A 20399-nucleotide genomic window follows, 5' to 3' on the forward strand; every position below is an offset into this window, starting at 1 on the left:
TCCCTCTCCCTCTCCCTCTCTTTCCTTTTCCCTCTCTCTCCTTTTCCCTCTCTCTCCTTTTCCCTCTCTCTCCTTTTCCCTCTCTCTCCTTTTCCCTCTCTCTCCTTTTCCCTCTCTCTCCTTTTCCCTCTCTCTCCTTTTCCCTCTCTCTCCTTTTCCCTCTCTCTCCTTTTCCCTCTCTCTGCCTTTTCCCTCTCTCTCCTTTTCCCTCTCTCTCTTTTCCCTCTCTCTCCTTTTCCCTCTCTCTCCTTTTCCCTCTCTCTCCTTTTCCCTCTCTCTCCTTTTCCCTCTCTCTCCTTTTCCCTCTCTCGCCTTTTCCCTCTCTCTCCTTTTCCCTCTCTCTTCTTTTCCCTCTCTCTCCTTTTCCCTCTCTCTCCTTTTCCCTCTCTCTCCTTTTCCCTCTCTCTCCTTTTCCCTCTCTCTCCTTTTCCCTCTCTCTCCTTTTCCCTCTCTCTCCTTTTCCCTCTCTCTCCTTTTCCATCTCTCTCCTTTTCCCTCTCTCTCCTTTTCCCTCTCTCTCCTTTTCCCTCTCTCTCCTTTTCCCTCTCTCTCCTTTTCCCTCTCTCTCCTTTTCCCTCTCTCTCCTTTTCCCTCTCTCTCCTTTTCCCTCTCTCTCCTTTTCCCTCTCTCTCCTTTTCCCTCTCTCTCCTTTTCCCTCTCTCTCCTTTTCCCTCTCTCTCCTTTTCCCTCTCTCTCCTTTTCCCTCTCTCTCCTTTTCCCTCTCTCTCCTTTTCCCTCTCTCCTTTTCCCTCTCTCTCCTTTTCCCTCTCTCTCCTTTTCCCTCTCTCTCCTTTTCCCTCTCTCTCCTTTTCCCTCTCTCTCCTTTTCCCTCTCTCTCCTTTTCCCTCTCTCTCCTTTTCCCTCTCTCTCCTTTTCCCTCTCTCTCCTTTTCCCTCTCTCTCCTTTTCCCTCTCTCTCCTTTTCCCTCTCTCTCCTTTTCCCTCTCTCTCCTTTTCCCTCTCTCTCCTTTTCCCTCTCTCTCCTTTTCCCTCTCTCTCCTTTTCCCTCTCTTTCCTTTTCCCTCTCTCTCCTTTTCCCTCTCTCTCCTTTTCCCTCTCTCTCCTTTTCCCTCTCTCTCCTTTTCCGTCTCTCTCCTTCTCCCTCTCTCTCCTTTTCCGTCTCTCTCCTTTTCCCTCTCTCTCCTTTTCCCTCTCTCTCCTTTTCCCTCTCTCTCCTTTTCCCTCTCTCTCCTTTTCCCTCTCTCTCCTTTTCCCTCTCTCTCCTTTTCCCTCTCTTTCCTTTTCCCTCTCTCTCCTTTTCCCTCTCTCTCCTTTTCCCTCTCTCTCCTTTTCCCTCTCTCTCCTTTTCCGTCTCTCTCCTTCTCCCTCTCTCTCCTTTTCCGTCTCTCTCCTTTTCCCTCTCTCTCCTTTTCCCTCTCTCTCCTTTTCCCTCTCTCTCCTTTTCCCTCTCTCTCCTTTTCCCTCTCTCTCCTTTTCCCTCTCTCTCCTTTTCCCTCTCTCTCCTTTTCCCTCTCTCTCCTTTTCCCTCTCTTTCCTTTTCCCTCTCTCTCCTTTTCCCTCTCTCTCCTTTTCCCTCTCTCTCCTTTTCCCTCTCTCTCCTTTTCCGTCTCTCTCCTTATCCCTCTCTCTCCTTTTCCGTCTCTCTCCTTTTCCCTCTCTCTCCTTTTCCCTCTCCTTTTCCCTCTCTCTCCTTTTCCCTCTCTCTCCTTTTCCCTCGCTCTCCTTTTCCCTCTCTCTCCTTTTCCCTCTCTTTCCTTTTCCCTCTCTCTCCTTTTCCCTCTCTCTCCTTTTCCCTCTCTCTCCTTTTCCCTCTCTCTCCTTTTCCCTCTCTCTCCTTTTCCCTCTCTCTCCTTTTCCCTCTCTCTCCTTTTCCCTCTCTTTCCTTTTCCCTCTCTCTCCTTTTCCCTCTCTCTCCTTTTCCCTCTCTCTCCTTTTCCCTCTCTCTCCTTTTCCCTCTCTCTCTCTCCCTCTCTCTCATTCTCCCTCTCTCTCCTTTTCCCTCTCTCTCCTTTTCCCTATCTCTCTCTCCCTCTCTCTCCTTTTCCCTCTCTCTCCTTCTCCCTCTCTCTCTCTCCCTCTCTCTCATTCTCCCTCTCTCTCCTTTTCCCTCTCTCTCCTTTTCCCTCTCTCTCCTTTTCCCTCTCTCTCCTTCTCCCTCTCTCTCCTTTTCCCTCTCTCTCCTTTTCCCTCTCTCTCCTTCTCCCTCTCTCTCCTTCTCCCTCTCTCTCCTTCTCCCTCTCTCTCCTTCTCCCTCTCTCTCCTTTTTCCCTCTCTCTCCTTCTCCCTCTCTCTCCTTCTCCCTCTCTCTCCTTCTCCCTCTCTCTCCTTTTCCCTCTCTCTCCTTTTCCCTCTCTCTCTCCTTTTCCCTCTCTCTCTCCTTCTCCCTCTAATTCTGTGTTGGCCCTGACTTCGTGAAGGCGGGGGTACACCATTCTAGATGTATGGAATCTCTGGGTCACTCCTGCAAGATCGATCAACTGTCTCCAGGCCGCGGCCTTGTTTGAGAGAACTGTCCTTGGCTATGGAACAACAACAACAACCATCCTGATGTTTCACATACAGGGTGAGGTATCAGTGTGTGTGCCGTCCCTTGGACAGATGTTAAAGTTGGCATCACGTCTACCCGCATTGGTCATTGATGGACGTTAAAGATACCATTGTGTCATTCACATAGAGTAGGCGGGTAATCACCCTGAACAAATCATTAATTCCTGCTCTAACGTACCTTGCTGAACGTCAGGCTAGGGCGACCGCTTTGTGAAAGACTACTTTCCGAGGCCGACCCCATGAGGTGGGAATAATTGTGGAAGTTCAAGATTATTATTCTTTATCATCATCGTTGGCATCATCATCATATGGATTTGTTGGCTTTGGTGCAGATGATTCATTTTTTGAGGATAATTATTTGTCATTTGTTAAGATTGTTCCCCTTGAAAAATGCATGTGTAATTATCAGAATGCTCCTCTATTAGGAATAGCACGCAACTGGTGGTTGTCGGCCCAGCAGTATTGACAAAAACGCGAACAGACACACCGGACGAATTTCATTTATTAGACTATTGGCGAACCCCCGGGCATAGACATGTATGACATTTGGACATCTTGAGTTAGATGCTGCATGAAGAGTTTTACAAAATGGGTAAAAACCTCACTCTCCTCCCCTCCCACTCCCTCGTTCCTCTCTACACCACCTTCACCCCTCCACTCTCTCTCACCTTCCTCTCCCTTTCCACAACCCTTCTCCTCTCCCGTCCTCATCGCCTCCCCTTCCTCTCCCCTCACCTCCCTTCTTCCCTCCCCCTCTAGCCATCCCTTTACCTCTCCCCTCCTTTTACCTTCCCCTCCCCCTCTTCCCTTTCCTTCCCCTCAGCCCCCCCTTCCCTCTCCTCCCCTCCTTCCCTTGCCTCCCCTCCTCTCTTTCCCTTCCTCTCTTCATATTCCTGGCACAAAGTGACTGCATTGCCCAGCAATGCCGGGTACTTTTGCTAGTTAGGAATATCATGCAACAACTCCAACCACACAACATCGCCAAACAAGCAGCATCCCCGACCACACAGCATCGCCAAGCACACATAGCCAACCATGCAGCATCTCCAAACAAGCAGCATCCCCGACCACACAGCATCCCCGACCACACAGCATCGCCAAGCACACATTGCCAACCATGCAGCATCTCCAAACAAGCAGCATCTCCAAACAAGCAGCATCCCCGACCACACAGCATCCCCGACCACATAGTATCGCCAAGCACACATTGCCAACCATGCAGCATCTCGAAACAAGCAGCATCCCCGACCACACAGCATCGCCAAGCACACATCGCCAACCATGCAGCATCCGCGACCATGCAGCAGCCGCGACCATGCAGCATCTCAAAACAAGCAGCATCCCCGACCATGCAGCATCCCCGACCATACAGCATCGCCAACCATGCAGCATCCCCGACCACACAGCATCGCCAACCTTGCAGCATCCCCGACCATGCAGCATCTCCAAACAAGCAGCATCCCCGACCACACAGCATTGCCAAGCACACATCGCCAACCATGCAGCATCTCCAAACAAATAGCATCCCCGACTACACAGCATTGCCAAGCACACATCGCTGACCACGCAGCATCTCCGACCACAAAGCATCGCCAACCTTGCAGCATCCCCAACCATGCAGCATCTCCAAACAAGCAGCATCCCCGACCACGCAGCATCCCCGACCACACAGCATTGCCAAGCACACATCGCCAACCATGCATGCAGCATCTCCAAACAAATAGCATCCCCGACCACACTGCATTGCCAAGCACACATCGCCGACCACGCAGCATCTCCGACCACGCAGCATCTCCGACCTCGCAGCATCTCCGACCTCGCAGCATCTCTGACCACGCAGCATCTCCGACCACGCAGCATCTCCGACCACGCAGCATCTCCGACCACGCAGCATCTCCGACCTCGCAGCATCTCCGACCACGCAGCATCTCTGACCACGCAGCATTGCCAAGCACACATCGCCGACCACACAGCATCTCCGACCACGCAGCATCTCCGACCACACAGCATCTCCGACCACGCAGCATCTCCGACCACGCAGCATTGCCAAGCACACATCGCCGACTACACAGCATCTCCGACCACGCAGCATCTCCGACCACGCAGCATCTCCGACCACGCAGCATCTCCGACCACGCAGCATCTCCGACCACGCAGCATCTCCGACCACGCAGCATCTCCGACCACATAAAAATTCCATCCGTTTGTCCTTCTGGATTCTCTACTCAAAAATGACGCATTTCTGTCATATTCGATACATCTATGAAATGGCATCTGGGCATGAGGCATGGCAGTTGTTTTTCGTATCTGAGCCATAAAATTATGGGACACACGATTTAATTTCCCAATTTTGGCATGAAATATTTTTTTACGGAGAGAATCGTACAATATTATTTATACTTTGGGAACCATCATTTATTTATATACACTTTATGATCCCCACTACCAACACACAACTTTGAATTATTTATTTCTACACACTACCATCTCCATTATCAACATGCAATTTGAGTTATTTTCTTATTTATATACACAAGGTAAAAAGGCCGTCAAAATGACAGGTGCACAAAACTCAACACAACTCAGAGGATTACCAAACACACAAAGCAATGAATTATATCCGATGAATTATTTCAATACTATGGTATGTAATACAACCCAATAAATTAGATTAGCTTGTGGAGTGGAGGATTAGCGGTGAGGGAAGAAATTTGTCAACAAAATACTGTACATAGTTATATGCAGACACACACACACACACACACACACACACACACACACACACACACACACACACACACACACACCCTCTGCGTATTAATTACCACTGGGCTAAAACCAAAATTACATGCAAGAAAGCCAGGGGAGCGATCGTGCATTTTGTTTTCTAAAATCGTGGGATTCTCATCCAAGAGACGCCTATTTAACATCCATCCGAGGGACAGCGCACACATTGAATTACGCTGCCTGTGAAACTCCAGATGATCAGTGATGACCAGTTCATAACTGGGTCGGGATTCGATTCCCGGCTAGACAGCTGAGAGATGAGTGAGCGTAACTCTAGGCCATTTCGTCAACCCAACACACCACTCAACTCAACGCACCACGTTATTATGCCATACACCTGCAACCAGGGTTTCGCCTCAGGGTCGATTACGAGGGGAGTTCGCGAATCTACTTTCCCGATGACGATCCTGAAGCCATCGGCTCCACAGATTACTCCGTGGCCGACGGGTTGTTAAACAACTACAGACGCCATCTGAGATGCTTAACTTAGGTCGGGTCCAGTGTCCCAATCCCACTTTACCTTCCCGATATATTAAACCCCCCAGATAGAGTACTGTGCTTCCCAATGCGCAACCGATTCCAGGACATGGCCAAGCTGTACCATAGGTTACGCATTGGCTTCTGACTACTTGTACGGAATTGGCTAGGCTGAGCTCTCTGATACAGCAATCCATGTCTAATCGATGAAAACAGACAACCAGGCAGATTGGAAGGGATTATAATGCAGCAATGCACGTATTTACAAGTCAAATAACGTCACACATGAAAAAGTCTTATCTGTGCACAGAAGCTCCTTTTGACAATCATTTACCACTAATAGCTTAGGCGCCACATTCATTCCGTGAAAAAAGAAGAGTATTGTTGATAAACAGATGAGTGCTAGAGGTGGGGCATGGTTGCGATCCCACCGTTACCCGAATGTGAGACAACTGGCTCATGTGGTACCAAACTGGGTGAGCGATTGTTTGTGTGAGGAAAGGTGCAGTGTGTGAGGTGTGAAAATGCGATGCGGTCCTTGAAAAGAACCATTGGAGACTGTTGATTCTTTGGTATTCAGAGTGAGTCAGCGAGATGGGTTTATGTGAAGGTGCGAGTGAAGTGAAAATGTATGATGGGGTTCCTGAAAAGGACCGTTGGCAAACTCTGCCGATGCTCTGGAGTTGTAGTTTGAGCAAGCGAGATACAGCTCGGGAGAGTGTCAATAAGTGTGTGGTGACCACGTCCAGGAGCCCATTCCTCTGCGATCTCCCTGCCTTTCCATTGGACCATTCTTCTCCAAGCTCCAGCACCATCCTCAACTGCATACTCCTTTCTCCGTTCTGACTCCTAACTCCTTCGGAAGGCTCCCAGGCATGGCACTTCGCTTGCCTGCTTGGCATGGCACTTCATAGGCATGCTGCCTGTTGCCTAACACCTCCGCACTTCTGCGGTCCAGCGGCGCTCATTGGCTGGTTTCTCTGATCCGCCTGCGCCTATTGGCTGGTACAGAACTCATCGGCGTCACTTCATCGATATCGCCGCTCACTCGCTGTGGGGGGAACTGCATCTGTTTCGCCTCCCATGTACCCAATCGCTGTGGGAGGTTCCATGTCTGGCGTTTGCACCAATGGTGAATACAGGTTATTCTGTGGACAATGAGGACAATGAAGCAATCCCCACTACAAGCACAACGCATATTTCCCCCCAGACTAAAAATTGGACTCCCAGGTTTATCTAAACAAAATACTGCGATACAACTACTCTATTGTTTTATTTGATTTGGTATGTGACACCCTGGGGGTTTCCAAAATCCGTCATGATACACTGTATACACTTTACCATTTCCACTACCTACATTTTTTTATGAAAATGTATTTAAAATCTACACGCCGCCTTTTTAAGTTACGGTTCATGGCTGTATCCCTGATGGGAACTTGCATCCTTTTCTGCATTTTATTTTGCACAATTTAGCCCTAAACTTCCTTCCCCAAAGAAGTGCTAATAAGTAGATGCCACCAAAACTTACACGGGCAATTTTGTTGAAAATTGACTGGTATAAAGAAACGCAACAGTTAAAAAAGATATCCAGAGTCGAGGATCTGTTGCAAATGGATTTTGTTTCTAGCGCTGTGCTTGGTTGATGTGTGTTGCCTAGATTGGCTCATTTCACGTTTCTGTGCTGCAGAAGCAGTACCAAAGACAGCAAGAGCGTTTACAGAAACATTGGGAGCAGGTACAACTTGGTGTTGAAATTCAGGAACAAAAGCATCGAGAGGAGGTATTGTTTTAGTGATCTTCTTTTTCTTCTTCTTTAACAACTACAGTCGTTCTCACTTTCTTGCGCGGTTGGCCGGGGGAAGCTTGGCCCAAGTCTTTTATGAACTGCGTGGCCAGGCCTGACGTTCGTGTTCATTTATTTATTTATTATTTATTATTTATTATTTGGATATTTACATATCCAAATTCATTTATTCAAGCCTGGTGTTGGCTTAGCGGTTAGGGTGCTGGCTTGGGATCCTGGGTTCGAATCCCGGTCGATCGCTGAATTAACGCCAGGGGGGTTGACTCAGCCTGTCATCCTTCCAAGGTCGGCAAATTGAGTACCAGCTTGCTGGGATGAATGATCACGGTGTGTACCCCGATTTAGAATAGGTACACCGTATCCCTGCGCATCGCAAGAGCGTGACCAAGGGTTGGCGTCAGGAAGGGCATCCGGCCATAAAAACATTGCCTCAAACAGGGAACCATGATTGTCATGGGGCCCGCAAGGCTAACCCCCGCTCTAGCGGGGAAAATGGCCTTAAAACGATCATTCATTCATATTCATTCATTCATGGTGCTGGCACTAGCTCGTCTACTCTTCGCAAAGGACACTGTCGGATCTTTAACATCCACCAAATAATGCCGGCAGGCGCGACGCCCATTTTAACGCCCATCCGAGGGATGGCACACACATTGATGAATTAAATCAGTGCTGTTTATGTAAGCATTTAGTCTTCTTTCCGTCATGTAATAGCCATGTGCATATGTTATTTGCATAGACCGAAGACCTTCATTGTATTGTCGCATCAACGGGTCAATTAATATCAACAGCACTGCGGCGGGAGGTGGTAATCTCACGATTAACCGAAACAATATTTTACTGCGTTCAAACCAAATGGAGGCAGCTCATGCATGCGGGAACCAAAGAAACACACGGGATCCTTAGCTATTTCCCGACTACATAACAGGGGAGGATTAAACCCGGCAGAGTAATATGACGGCGGAATAAGGGGGAAAATGGGGAAACACGTATTCACATTAGATAAATAATTATATACAAGAGGATTAAGATCGAAGGTACCTCCACACCAGATTCGAGCACAGAGGGGGATGGAGATGAGAGACCGGGTGGTGTTTGTCAATGAAGCAGGCACGACCATCCAGGGAGGGAAGACGCTGAACAGGTGAGCAGAAATGACGAACAGGAACACTAGCCAAATGGGAGGCGATCGAAAACCTTTCCCTTCAGGAGCCGATGAAACTGTCTCTCACACGATCTGGAGCCGAACCAACTCTCTCATCCTCCCTCACTCTGAGGCGATCCCCAACTGTCCTTCTATGGCGTGATTCCAACTGTCATTTTTCTCCTTGGATGCGATTCACCAACTACCTTCACTTTTTTTTGCGCCAACAGAAAACGCAACCCTCTCACGAGACGATCCAAACTCCTTCCACCCGGAGGGGTTGAAACTCCTAGTCTCTTTCCTTTCACAATTTTCCCTTTCAAAGCCCATGCTTCTCTCTCTTTCCTGGATATTATCATGCAATACTTTGCGATGGCGCATGGCACACAGATCCACTCCCCACCCTGAACCCCAAGGGTGATGGAACTTGTTCTACCACTTGAAACCTTCTCATGCACCTCCCTGCCCTTCCCACCTATCCTGCCCCACTCCTGCCCTCGAGTATAGCATTCACTTTTGAAATGACAACAAGCATGAATAATGCTGATGCCAAATTTTATTTCGCAAGGATATTTTGCCCTCTTTTTGGACAAATCCAGCCTCTGCCACCCAATGTTGCACCACCATTTTGCGGTGGGCAGTACAAGTAGCTCAGAGGTGTGGCTCAGAATGAAACCAAGAGTGCCAAGAGTAAGACCAACACAATTAACCTTTTAAAAGTCCATGAAATAATTGAAATTGATAGGTTAATTAAAACTTTTCCGAGCACTGGGGACGGGTACCTTTGCTCATTAAGACAATAATATGAATATGGTGGGAAGTAGATTGGAAATGTAAGTTGCACAGAAGAGATTGTGTGTTTTGTGGTTCTCACATAGAGTATAAACAGCCATTGAATGAATTAAGTGGCATGCAAGACAGGTCCACTTATTTGTTATTGCAGGAGATGGAAATCCTGGTAAAAACAGCAATGCCAAACGTAAGGAGAGTTGGAGAAGGTACAGCGATGCCATCAAGTCCAGCCTCTTCATCTGAAGGAAACTCCCACTTGAGAATTTTGGAAGAGAAACCGGAAGAGCAGTGTAACGACCTGAAAATCGATTTCGATCTCGTGGAAGGAACAGGAAGAACAAACGGAGAGCCATCGGTGCAAACAGAGGATTGTGATTTAGAGAAGGAGGGAAGTATGGTGAAGGGTAGGCCTGAAAGCGGACTTGCTGATAGAAGCAGTGCCTTGCACCACGATCCAGCAATACAAACTGGCAAGTGAGTATGGTGTTATCCGTGTGGCTTTTCATTGCCTTTCATTAACTGCCCATGGCAATGATCGTTGTTCTCACCCATTCATTGTGACACCTGCTTCACACCTCTGATCTGATGCCTCCACCTGCTGCGGTTTCCAGAATGCTGATTGGGCATCACCCTTGTGCTACTTGTGCTCAACCCGTTGGGAAAGGTCCTGCTATGGTCATCAAGGCCTTGGACCTATGTTTCCATGTGAATTGTTTTAAGGTGAGTTATTCTCGTATTACCATTGTGTATACCCTCTATGTGTCATACATAATGAAATGTGAGTCACAGGATTATTTGGAGGAAGGATTTATTAAGTTATATCCAGTATAATATGGAGGTACTATGCTCAGTGTGGAACATATCGGTTCTGCCAAAGCAGTTTCTTTATCAGGGTTACAATCCTGGAAGGGTTGACACTCTGATGCAGGATATTAGACAGAGTGTTGGAATTTGTAATTTGTTTGACGTACCGGCGATGACTGGCACAATCTTTGCAAAGGACATGGTGGGATCTTTATCGTCCACCAACACCCCCAGTGCTGACGGTCAAGGGTCCTCCAGCTTAACGTCCATCTGAGGGATTTGATTATGCCTCGCCACGTGACTCGCCCTGCCTGCAAAACACCAGGGTGACAGTTTATAGCTGAGCTGAGATTTGAACCCAGGTTAGAGGGGAGTTTGCATACCTCTAGGTTTAGGCAAATAGCAACCCATTTATAAAATGTCATCCTGGTATTTTGTATGCAGGGAGTGCATCGTTCATCAGGACTTTGAGCCAGAAGACCTGTCTGCCAGCATTGGTCGTTGATGGAAGTTAGATCCCACAGTGTCCTTTGTAAAGAGGTGCGTTATCACCGGCAGCCTGAACAAATTACACATTTCTGCCACTTTTGGAGTATCCTGTTATAGATTAGTGATCTGTCCAGGATTGGTTCTGGCCAAGAAACGTTTCTCGATTCGTAAATACCCCAAAGTTGTTCTGCGAGTATGGGCCTCCATTATTATTACGAGTGGGCACTCCTGCCTCCATGTGGGAGTACCCTTCTCGGCTCACTTATGGTAGGCAATGTGCTGCGTGGCACATTATTACCTCCACCACCAAAGGTGGATGGAGGTTATGTTTTCACCCCTGTCTGTCTGTTTGTTACTTGCAAATCTAAGATTTTTCAAGTATATTGGTCGGGTCTGTTTCTGTCTGTCTGTCTGTCTGTCTGTTTGTCTGTTTGTCTGTTTGTCACCGGCCTGCAGGTCACAATTCTAAACCGATCGTCACGAAACTTCACCACGTTGTATAAGTCGTCCCAATTGAGAAGCCTATTGATTTTGAGGTCAAAGGTCATCTGTAGGTCAAATTTCTAAAATCGCCATTTTAAATCCGATTGACTTGAAAATTGAACAGCATTTGCATATCAAGTCACTAAATTGGGAAACATACTATTTTTGAGGTCAAAAGGTCAAAGGTGAACTCAAGGTCAAATTTTACAAATCATCACTTTTCATCTAAAAAGCCATCAGTTCTCAACCGATTGACTTGAGAATTGAACAGCATTTGCATATCGAATCACTAAATTGGGAAACGTACTATTTTAGGTCAAAAGGTCAACTCAAGGTCAAACTTCCAAAATCATCACTTTTTATCTGAAAAACCGTCAATTTTCATCCGATTGACTTGAAAATTGAACAGCATTTGCACATTGAGTCATTAAATAGGGAAACCAACTATTTTTGAGGTCAAAAGGTCAAAGGTCAACTCAAGGTCAACCTTCCAAAATCATCATTTTCATCTGAAAAATCGTCACTTTTCCTCCTATTGACCCGAGCTTTGATCAAGATTGTCAATTTTAATCTTGATGAAATGGACAATTTGTTGTATCAATGGAATTTTTTTTCTTGGGGGGGGGGGGTGGGGGGTGGGGGGGTGTATTTTGCAAGTATCATGCTCCGCATGACGTCTTCTTGTTTGTTTGTTTGTCTGAGTTTGAACAAGATATCTCAAAAAGTTGTGGAAGGATTCAGACGACATTTGGCAGAGAGGTAATGTATGTGACACGGACGAAATGATTAGATTTTGGTGAAGATCTGAATATGTATTCGGATACGATAATTATTTAATTATTATGTGATTCTTCACCATTGGGAGATAGGGACAAAAACGATAAATAGCAAGATATCTCAAAACGTTGTGGACGGATTTGGATGAAACTTGGTGGACAGCTTGTGTGTGTTACAAGGACGAATCGATTCGATTTTGGTGAATATCTGAATATGGATTCGGATACGAGAATTATTTAATTTTTAAGTGATTCTTCACCATTGAGGGATCGGGCGAAAAGCGATGTATATCATATTTTAAAAAGTTATGGATGATTTATGACTAAACTAGGTGGATGAGTTGGTTCGGTGACAAGAACAAACCGATTAGATTTTGTTTCAGGTCCGAATCAGGTCCGGCCCATCATTGGGATACAAAACAAACTGTTCAGCCTCGTGGAGGTATGCGCTCTACTGAGTGCCATTCTAGTTGGAAATGCACTTTAGATGTAGCACCACCAAGATGGACCATTGCTTGCCTACAAAACAGGATAGCACCGTGATCAACATAGTAATCACCAAAATTGTAAACACCGCTGTCGAAGATGAGAGAATCGAGAAGAATACGATGAGTCGCGAGGTGAGGAAAGCGTGTCGTAAAGACAAATGCTTTCCTCACCTTGTGACCACCTAGGTCCTAGAATTTAGATGGACCATTGTTTGCTGATGTGGATAGACGGGATAACAATAGACATGAAGAACAATGTTGGGAAAAACAGTCACACCCAATTGGTAAGTGCCACGACCAATCGACGAGTGAATAAAGGAGACATAGCGACAGCCACACAACCTCTATTTATTATAGTAAGATTATATATGGTATTATACGTTTGAGCTGGCCTGGTGTTGGCTTAGCGGTTAGGGTGCCGGCTTGGCATCCTAGGATCCTGGGTTCGAATCCCGGTTGATCGCTGAATTAACGCCAGGGGGGGTTGACTCAGCCTGTCATCCTTCCGAGGTCAGTAAATTTAGTACCAGTTCACTGGTATTTCCCTGTGTGTCGCAAGAGGCGACTAACAGGGTTGGCGGCAGGAAGGGCATCCGGCCGTAAAACATCGCTTCAAAAAGGGGACCACAGTGCCTGAAAAAAGGCCAACCCCTGCTCTGCAGGGGAAATGGCCTCTAAAGGTGGTTCTTCTATTATACGTTTGAGCTGGTATTGTGGTGACATAAGTGTAACATATTAATTGGAATATTCCTGTTGATGGGGGAAAAGGTGACAAATTCTCGAAAAGAAAAATGTAAACCAAGAAGTTCTCCAATTTGTCATGATCACATGTTTGTCGGTAAGGAGAGTGATGGTCCAGAAGGATACAGTAACTGTTTATTCCAGCGACTCACAATGCACATGGTGTATGGTTTGAAGCAAAATGTTATCACAGAAATTATGCTCATGGTAACGACGCGTACCTTCACAGTGTGACGTTTGCGGGCAGCCACTGGCACCGAGCAATGAAGGGACGGATGTGCGATTACAAGACGGCAGTCTGCGATGCAAAAACTGTGATGTGGACAGCAACATTGAGGGTATGACCGGAATTGCACAGCATGCTGGGTCTTCGTCGCTGGTGGTATTATTGCCAATCTGTCGTGCTGTTCTCCGAGTTCAGCTTCGGGCCACGTCGTCTGGATTGTGAATCGTAGGCCTGAAAAGGTGGAACAGTTTTTGCCGTGTCTAACTTTGCCCTAAAAGGTCAACAAACTAATCATGTTCACAAGAACGAAGCGTAATGAGATGTTTGTGAAGCCAACAAGGTTAGGATCATGTTGCGTATTTTGTTGGACATGCACTACGCTTCAGACTCGCTGTTTCTCAATGGGACGAGTGGTGGCAGGGTTTCTCATGTCCTTGTGGAGACTCTTTCGTCATTTGTTTAACTGTAACTCTTATTTGTGACAGCTGTTTAAATAAAGGCTCAACATTGCCCTTTTTAAAGGTTGTGTGGTCACTCAGAGTACCCTTTTTTGTGTGTGTACAGTTGCTCGAACCAGCACAGTATGATGATGAGGAATCCGGAGTGTAGTACTGCACGTGTGGTGCTCCTTGCAGGCGTTCATCGGCAGCACAGTCTTGGGTGGTGCTGATTCTTCTGGTGCTTTATTCACTCCCAGAAATGTTACCCCCATCCCTGGACTTATGACCATCACTCTGCGCCAATTGGCATGCTCGGCAGTGGTGGAGCTATGTAGCTATATGAACGATTTGTGGTTTTTGTCAACAAATATGTTCAATAATCGAGGCATTGCAGCCCATATATGACAATTTAACTGCAGCATCATACTTTATGGTTTGGTTTGACCTTTGAGATCACACATGTACAGTGTGTGTGTATATATATATATATGCACATGCATATTGCATACCGTGTTATCTCACATATGTACCTTCTTATTCACTGTCTTCTTCCTTCTGCTTCATTTATCCCCACCATATTGTGGGATTAGCCGGTGGGTGGGTTTGGTTGTGGCCCAGGTCTTTCTGAAATTGCCTCACCAAGACTGATGTTAGACTGTGGCAGGCATTTGTAATACCTTCAAAGTCCTGGCAATAACTTGCCTACCTTTTGCGAAGGACTCCGTGCCATCTTTAGCATTCATCAACACCCACAAGTGCGAGCTGGCAGATGAGTCCTCTGGCTTAACGTCCTTCTGACATGCGGCGCACACTTTGATGCATCGCCCGGCATTCTCAACAGCAGGGTGACAATTTATAGCCATGTTGCAACTGAAACCCAGACTAGACCGCTTGAAGGTGAGTGTGTAATGATGTAAATGCAGTTTGTATAATGATGATTTATTTTGAGAGTAGGTGAGCGGAGATGAGATGAGGGGTCGAGAGACAAAAAAAAGCTACCTGCCATACACAGGGTGCACTCCTTTCTTATTTAGTGAATGCGCAAGTTTCCAGTTGAATTATGGAACAGTTGGAGTAATTTTTGAGGTTTTCTTCAGTGCTCAACTTGTCCGTCCACCTTCTTTCAATATACACCCTTGGACCTCTGGAGATGTTGAATAATGCCATGGGATATACGCTGAACATCATTGGTGAGGCGATCTCGTAGGTAGGTCATCCAAGGACAGTGGACGTGGAGTATAAACTCTTCCCTTGATGAAACCCACCAATACAAATCACTGGGACACACAGGTCCAGGGATCTTAATAGGGCCAAGCAATGGGTCCACCACGGCCTATCCAATTGTTATGGAACATTGTTGAATCAAATAATTCATGAAAAACAGCTCGTTCACAAAACAGACGAACCTTAATTGAAAGAAGGTTGACATTTTGAGTACAAAACAAAACTTCAGCATTTTACTCTAACTGTTCCATATTCAACTTGTAAGTTGTGTATACTCGTTTTTAATAAATAAATGTGGGTCCCTATTTAAGGGACACCCTATATATGTATGTATGTATGTATGTTTACATGCACACATACTCGACTTAACTTTTTGAAAACAGGAGGAAATTATATTTAGAATGTGTTTTCCTGCAGTGCACAAAGATCCACTGGAGAATGAACATCTTTCCATGTTTTGCATCCCATAAAATAAACCACATTTGATATTTGAAACGATATCGGTGTTCTGTAAGAACTCCCTTTGATTCCTCATCTCGTGCAGCACCGATCACTCGTATATAACATGAGGTTAATACCGCTCCCAGCACCGTTCGTCCTTTGGCCTGGAGTTGTTGCAATTCGGGAGGAAGTCTCCGGCGTTCCACAATAATTGGCCAATTTGACTTCCTGAGGTTTCGTGACACGAGCGAATAAACAAAGCCACGATCGTTTCCCTCTTCGCCGCTCGTTCTGCTTCTCCAGGGCGCTCGGAGTCTTTTCCTGCTTTTTTTACGTTCTGCGCAAGAATCCCTAGACGAGCACGAGGATACGGTCCCCCACCACTCCCTCTCTCTCCGTCCACCCTCCCAACGGTCTCCAAGTTTATTTTGGTCCCGAGGGAGAGCCGCACCCAACCTTGGCCGCCTTGCTTGGATCGTCCGGTGTTGGGACGATCCTGGATTGAAGTCGCCCGATCCATCTCGCCGCAGCATGAGCATGACCGATCGAGCTGCACTCTCTGCCATCGGTGTGAGCCCGGTGATCTCAGTGCCGTCGAGGGACGCGTCCGCCCTGACCGGGCGAGATTCACGCTGTTCAGGAGCTCCTTCCTCGCCATGCAGGAGTCCTTTGGGTCTTGCCCGACCTGAGCTCGGTCCACTACACCTTCTGGAGCATCGATGCGGCTACACGTCACCGTCTCCCGTGGAGAACACCCCGTCGAACAACGAGTGCCTCTTGGTGTGCATGCGCGGAGCCAGGGTGGCCGCCTTCGTGGTCCATGGGCAGGAGATGCTCTGTTTACCTCAAGTTTTCGAACTTTTCCTGAAGAACCTTGTGGGTGGTTTGCACACGGTGTACACCAAACTCAAGCGTCTGCGCATCTCACCTGTCGTTTGCAACGTGGAGCAGGTGCGCGTCCTGAGACGCCTTGGCGCGATCCAGCCCGGGGTAAACCGCTGCAAGCTGCTCTCCCGCCGGGATTTCGAAGAGCTGTACAGGGACTGCACAAGTGCCGGGTAAGACTTCAGAGGTCCATGGTGCATTCGTTCTTCGGTGGTCACATATCGGGTCTTGGGCTCCAAAGCTACGCACACCATCTCGTGTTTCTTCAAGGCCAATTTCACATTATCTCGTTTTTTTTCCCTGAAATACTTCCACTTTGCAAATTCCTCATTGTCTCCTCTCCATAGGCCCCAAAAAGACCCTCCTTAAGACCAAATTAAACATTGTTATCTTGTCGTCATCTCCATCTTGGCCAGAAAGTGCTTTGGTTGCATTGTCAGAGCAACCACCTTCAGGAAAAGTTTATTGGCATCCTTGGGTGTCTCAAAACGTACACGCTACCATTTTTGGGAAATAAGATGGAGGACCCATTTGACCATATTACATTTCTCCACTGCTTCAAAGTGCTGTCCTTATATTCCATGAACCACTTTTTATGCCTCAGCCGACAAAGTCGCCCGAGGAATTATGTCCGGGTCGTCCGTCCGTTCGGGATAAACCTCGTTTTTCTCAGCAACCATGTGTCCGATTGAGACGAAACTTTCAGGGTAGGAGTGACACCCATGCAGAATGTTTTTAGGATAATTGTGATGTCATAGGTCACGTGGTATGGCAGCCATCTTGTATTAAAAGCAAATAATTAAAAAATTATTTCTCGGAAACTGCTGAATGGAAAAATTTGAAACTTGGTACATTGTCAAGTACTCCCAATGGGGAACAAAAGCATGATAATGATGACATCATAGGTGAAGTGGTATACCAGCCAAAAATGTTTCAATCGATTTCCTTATCCTAAAAATCTGAAATTGCATGCACATGATCTATGACCAATTTTATTGAAATATTACATTTATGGTATCATAGGTCACATGGTTTGGCAGCCATATTGGATTGAAGGAAAATATTAAATAATTTTATCTCTGAAACCGCTCACCCTATCGATGCGAAATTTTACAAATATCATCTAACAGCACTTTTACATATACTTTGAAAATGATGATGTCATAGGTCACGTGGTTTGGCAGCCATCTTGAATAGAAAAACGAACCTTATCCGATCAACACGAAACTTCACAAACGTGATCCACTACCCATACATATGCAGAGTGATGGCATCTACCTGTTATGGGTCGATGTGGCACCTATGCGGTATGGGTTATAGTGATGGCACCTATGCGGAGGCATATTGGCGACAGTCGCATGGTTCTAGTTCCAGGATAACTCGTTTATTTTTGTAATCAAGGGTTTACGTTTGGCAGCTCTGACCTGAAACTCAATTTATGTGCATTTCACGAGTTGTGAAATATCGACATTGATGGGGTTAGATGTGGATTCAGTTCTGCAGCAACTTTTGTACCTGTTGTTCTGGGATTTTTGGTTCCAATTCTTAACAACACATGTCTGTCCCAATTATCCAGCTTACACTTCCAATCACTGTTACACTTGCCTGTCCATGTTTTGTTTTCCCCACGCTGTCATTACTTGGGAAACGGTTCCTCTCAATACTTTTGTTTTGAGGTTTCGGTCACAGAACTCCCGGCCCTGCGAACACCAACAACATGTCCCTTTTCAAAGTCAAACAGGTCTCTAATTTTAACAACTTCTATCGCTATAAATATTTAACAGAAAAAGGGCTCTTATTATATAACTACTGGGGTCACCCGTGGGAATCCCACGGGCATGGACGTGTGTGACATTTGGACATCTTGAGTTTGATGTTGCACATTCAGTTTTACAAAATGATTACTGGCAATTCATCAGATCCACAAATGATGTAATCAACACAATTTATTTACTTCACATAATGTTAATATGAATACACGTCCTTGCAGAAATAGTTTATTTATAAAAAAAAACAAATATCAGATGAAAGTTTTTAAAATTTCGAATTATTCTCAGTTAAACATCACCGTAATATTATGTGGTTGTTTAAACTTTTTCGGTGAATTATATGTCATCATTGTGAGATATTTTTTGAAATGTATTTTTTATATATTTTTTGAAATGAGATTTTTATAAACAAAACAGCAGTGAAAAAGCATCAAAACAGCAGTGAAAAGCATCAAAACAGCAGTGAAAAGCATCAAAACAGCAGTGAAAAGCATCAAAACAGCAGTGAAAAGCATCGAAACAGCAGTGAAAAGCATCGAAACAGCAGTGAAAAGCATCAAAACAACAGTGAAAAGCATCAAAACAGCAGTGAAAAGCATCAAAACAGCAGTGAAAAGCATCAAAACAGCAGTGAAAAGCATCAAAACAGCAGTGAAAAGCATCAAAACAGCAGTGAAAAGCATCAAAACAGCAGTGAAAAGCATCAAAACAGCAGTGAAAAGCATCAAAACAGCAGTGAAAAGCATCAAAACAGCAGCAATGGTCCGTTCAATCACCGCAACCAATATTATATAGATATTTGTAACAAGAATACAATTCCTTCTTGGTACCTATCCAATTCCATTTTACTCGTAGTAGGTCCCGGTCTCTGCTGCTACCACCTTCCCAGAAAGACCATTCCATACGTCTTTGCCTTGAACTGTCTTAACTCTTCCCTCATTTACTCTGAACTCTTCCTTCCCCACCCTGATCCAGGTCTTGTAGCTGCACAACCTGTTCATTGTTTTTACAATTTCTGGGATGTCCACATGAGGTCTCGTCTCCTTGAGCCGCTCCTCATACCCCATTCTGTCTCGACCTATCTAGTTTGAGCTGCTTCTCCTATTTTCCCACTTTGAAATTCAAGCCACACCTGCACTATCGGTTTTTCCAGACGTGCATCAGTGTGTCATTTGGCATGATGTTGAATCGTAAGTGGAAACATGGCAGAACGTAGTAATCTCATCAAGAGCAGGCTAGAAGAACCGCAGAAGCCGATTGTTTTTCTCGATCAATAGGTTAAAGGTGAAGAAGCATAAAATCATCAATTTTCATCCGACTGACCTGAAATTTTAAGAATTTGCATATTGGGTCACTGAATTGGTTAACTAATCAAAAGCTAGAAGCTGATTGTTTTTCTGGTTCAAAGGTCAAAGTTGCATAAAATCGCCAATTTTCATCCAATTAACCTGAAATTACAGAATTTGCATATTGGGCCACTAAAGTGGTTAACTAATCAAAAGCTAGAAGCTGATTGTTTTTTTCTTTTTAGATCAAAATTTATGGTTGCATAAAATAATAAATTTTCATTTTGTATTTTTACCCTCGCCAGAGGAGAGGATATTGTATTTGAGTGTCTGTCTCTGTCTGTCTGTCGGTCGGTTTGTTTGTTTGTCCGCACAGAATAAATATGATTTTCTCTGCAACCGTTGGTCCAATTGACAGGAAATTTACACCATAGGTGCAACTCCACCTGTATAATTTTTTAATGATAATTATGACGTCATCAGTCACGTGGTATTGGCGCCATCTCGGAAAAACCGAAAAACTTTGCACCTCTATCTCCAAAAATGCTGCATGGAAAAAATTGACACATAGCTCATTGTTAAGAACTCTCCATGTGGAATACAATATGTTAATGATGATGTCATAAGTGCCTCCATTATGACGTCATAATTCGACAAGTATAAAACTTAATCTGCTCAAGATTAAATTTTTTGAGTGTCATCTCGGGATAAATTGGTGTAGAAAAAAAATAATGATGTCATCAGTCACGTGGTTCGGCCGCCATATTTGTTTTAACACAAAAGCCTTTAAAAAAACTGAAAACACGTCCTGGCGAGGGTCTGCAGTCTGATTGCTC

The 20399-nt window shown here is 45.5% G+C and overlaps 2 protein-coding genes across 8 annotated transcripts in view; both read left to right on the top strand.

Moving 5' to 3' along the window:
• The window catches only part of LOC137424709 (uncharacterized), a 142010-nt gene extending 126330 nt beyond the window's left edge, over window positions 1-15680 (top strand). For 3 of the 4 annotated variants that reach the window (XR_013623067.1, XM_078775844.1, XM_078775845.1), the window contains exons 20-24: window positions 7459-7551; window positions 9663-9985; window positions 10123-10231; window positions 13522-13630; window positions 14083-15680. Coding sequence is in view for 3 of the 4 variants with exons in the window: in XM_078775844.1 (XP_078631970.1) it covers window positions 7459-7551; window positions 9663-9985; window positions 10123-10231; window positions 13522-13630; window positions 14083-14105 (657 nt within the window). In the remaining variant the exon portion in view is untranslated. Of the gene's footprint in view, window positions 1-7428; window positions 7552-9662; window positions 9986-10122; window positions 10232-13521; window positions 13631-14082 lie in introns of all 4 variants that reach the window. The other variant, XM_078775843.1, reaches the window with a different exon arrangement.
• Window positions 15681-15845: 165 nt separating this feature from the next.
• The window catches only part of LOC137424715 (dachshund homolog 1), an 81489-nt gene continuing 76935 nt past the window's right edge, over window positions 15846-20399 (top strand). For 3 of the 4 annotated variants that reach the window (XR_013623068.1, XM_068112456.2, XM_068112455.2), the window contains exon 1: window positions 15862-16681. Coding sequence is in view for 3 of the 4 variants with exons in the window: in XM_068112456.2 (XP_067968557.2) it covers window positions 16155-16681 (527 nt within the window). In the remaining variant the exon portion in view is untranslated. Of the gene's footprint in view, window positions 16682-20399 lie in introns of all 4 variants that reach the window. The other variant, XM_068112457.2, reaches the window with a different exon arrangement.

The sequence above is a fragment of the Myxine glutinosa genome, chromosome 4 (assembly GCF_964187855.1).
Source record: "Myxine glutinosa chromosome 4, kmMyxGlut1.1, whole genome shotgun sequence".
Lineage (NCBI taxonomy): Eukaryota > Metazoa > Chordata > Myxini > Myxiniformes > Myxinidae > Myxine > Myxine glutinosa.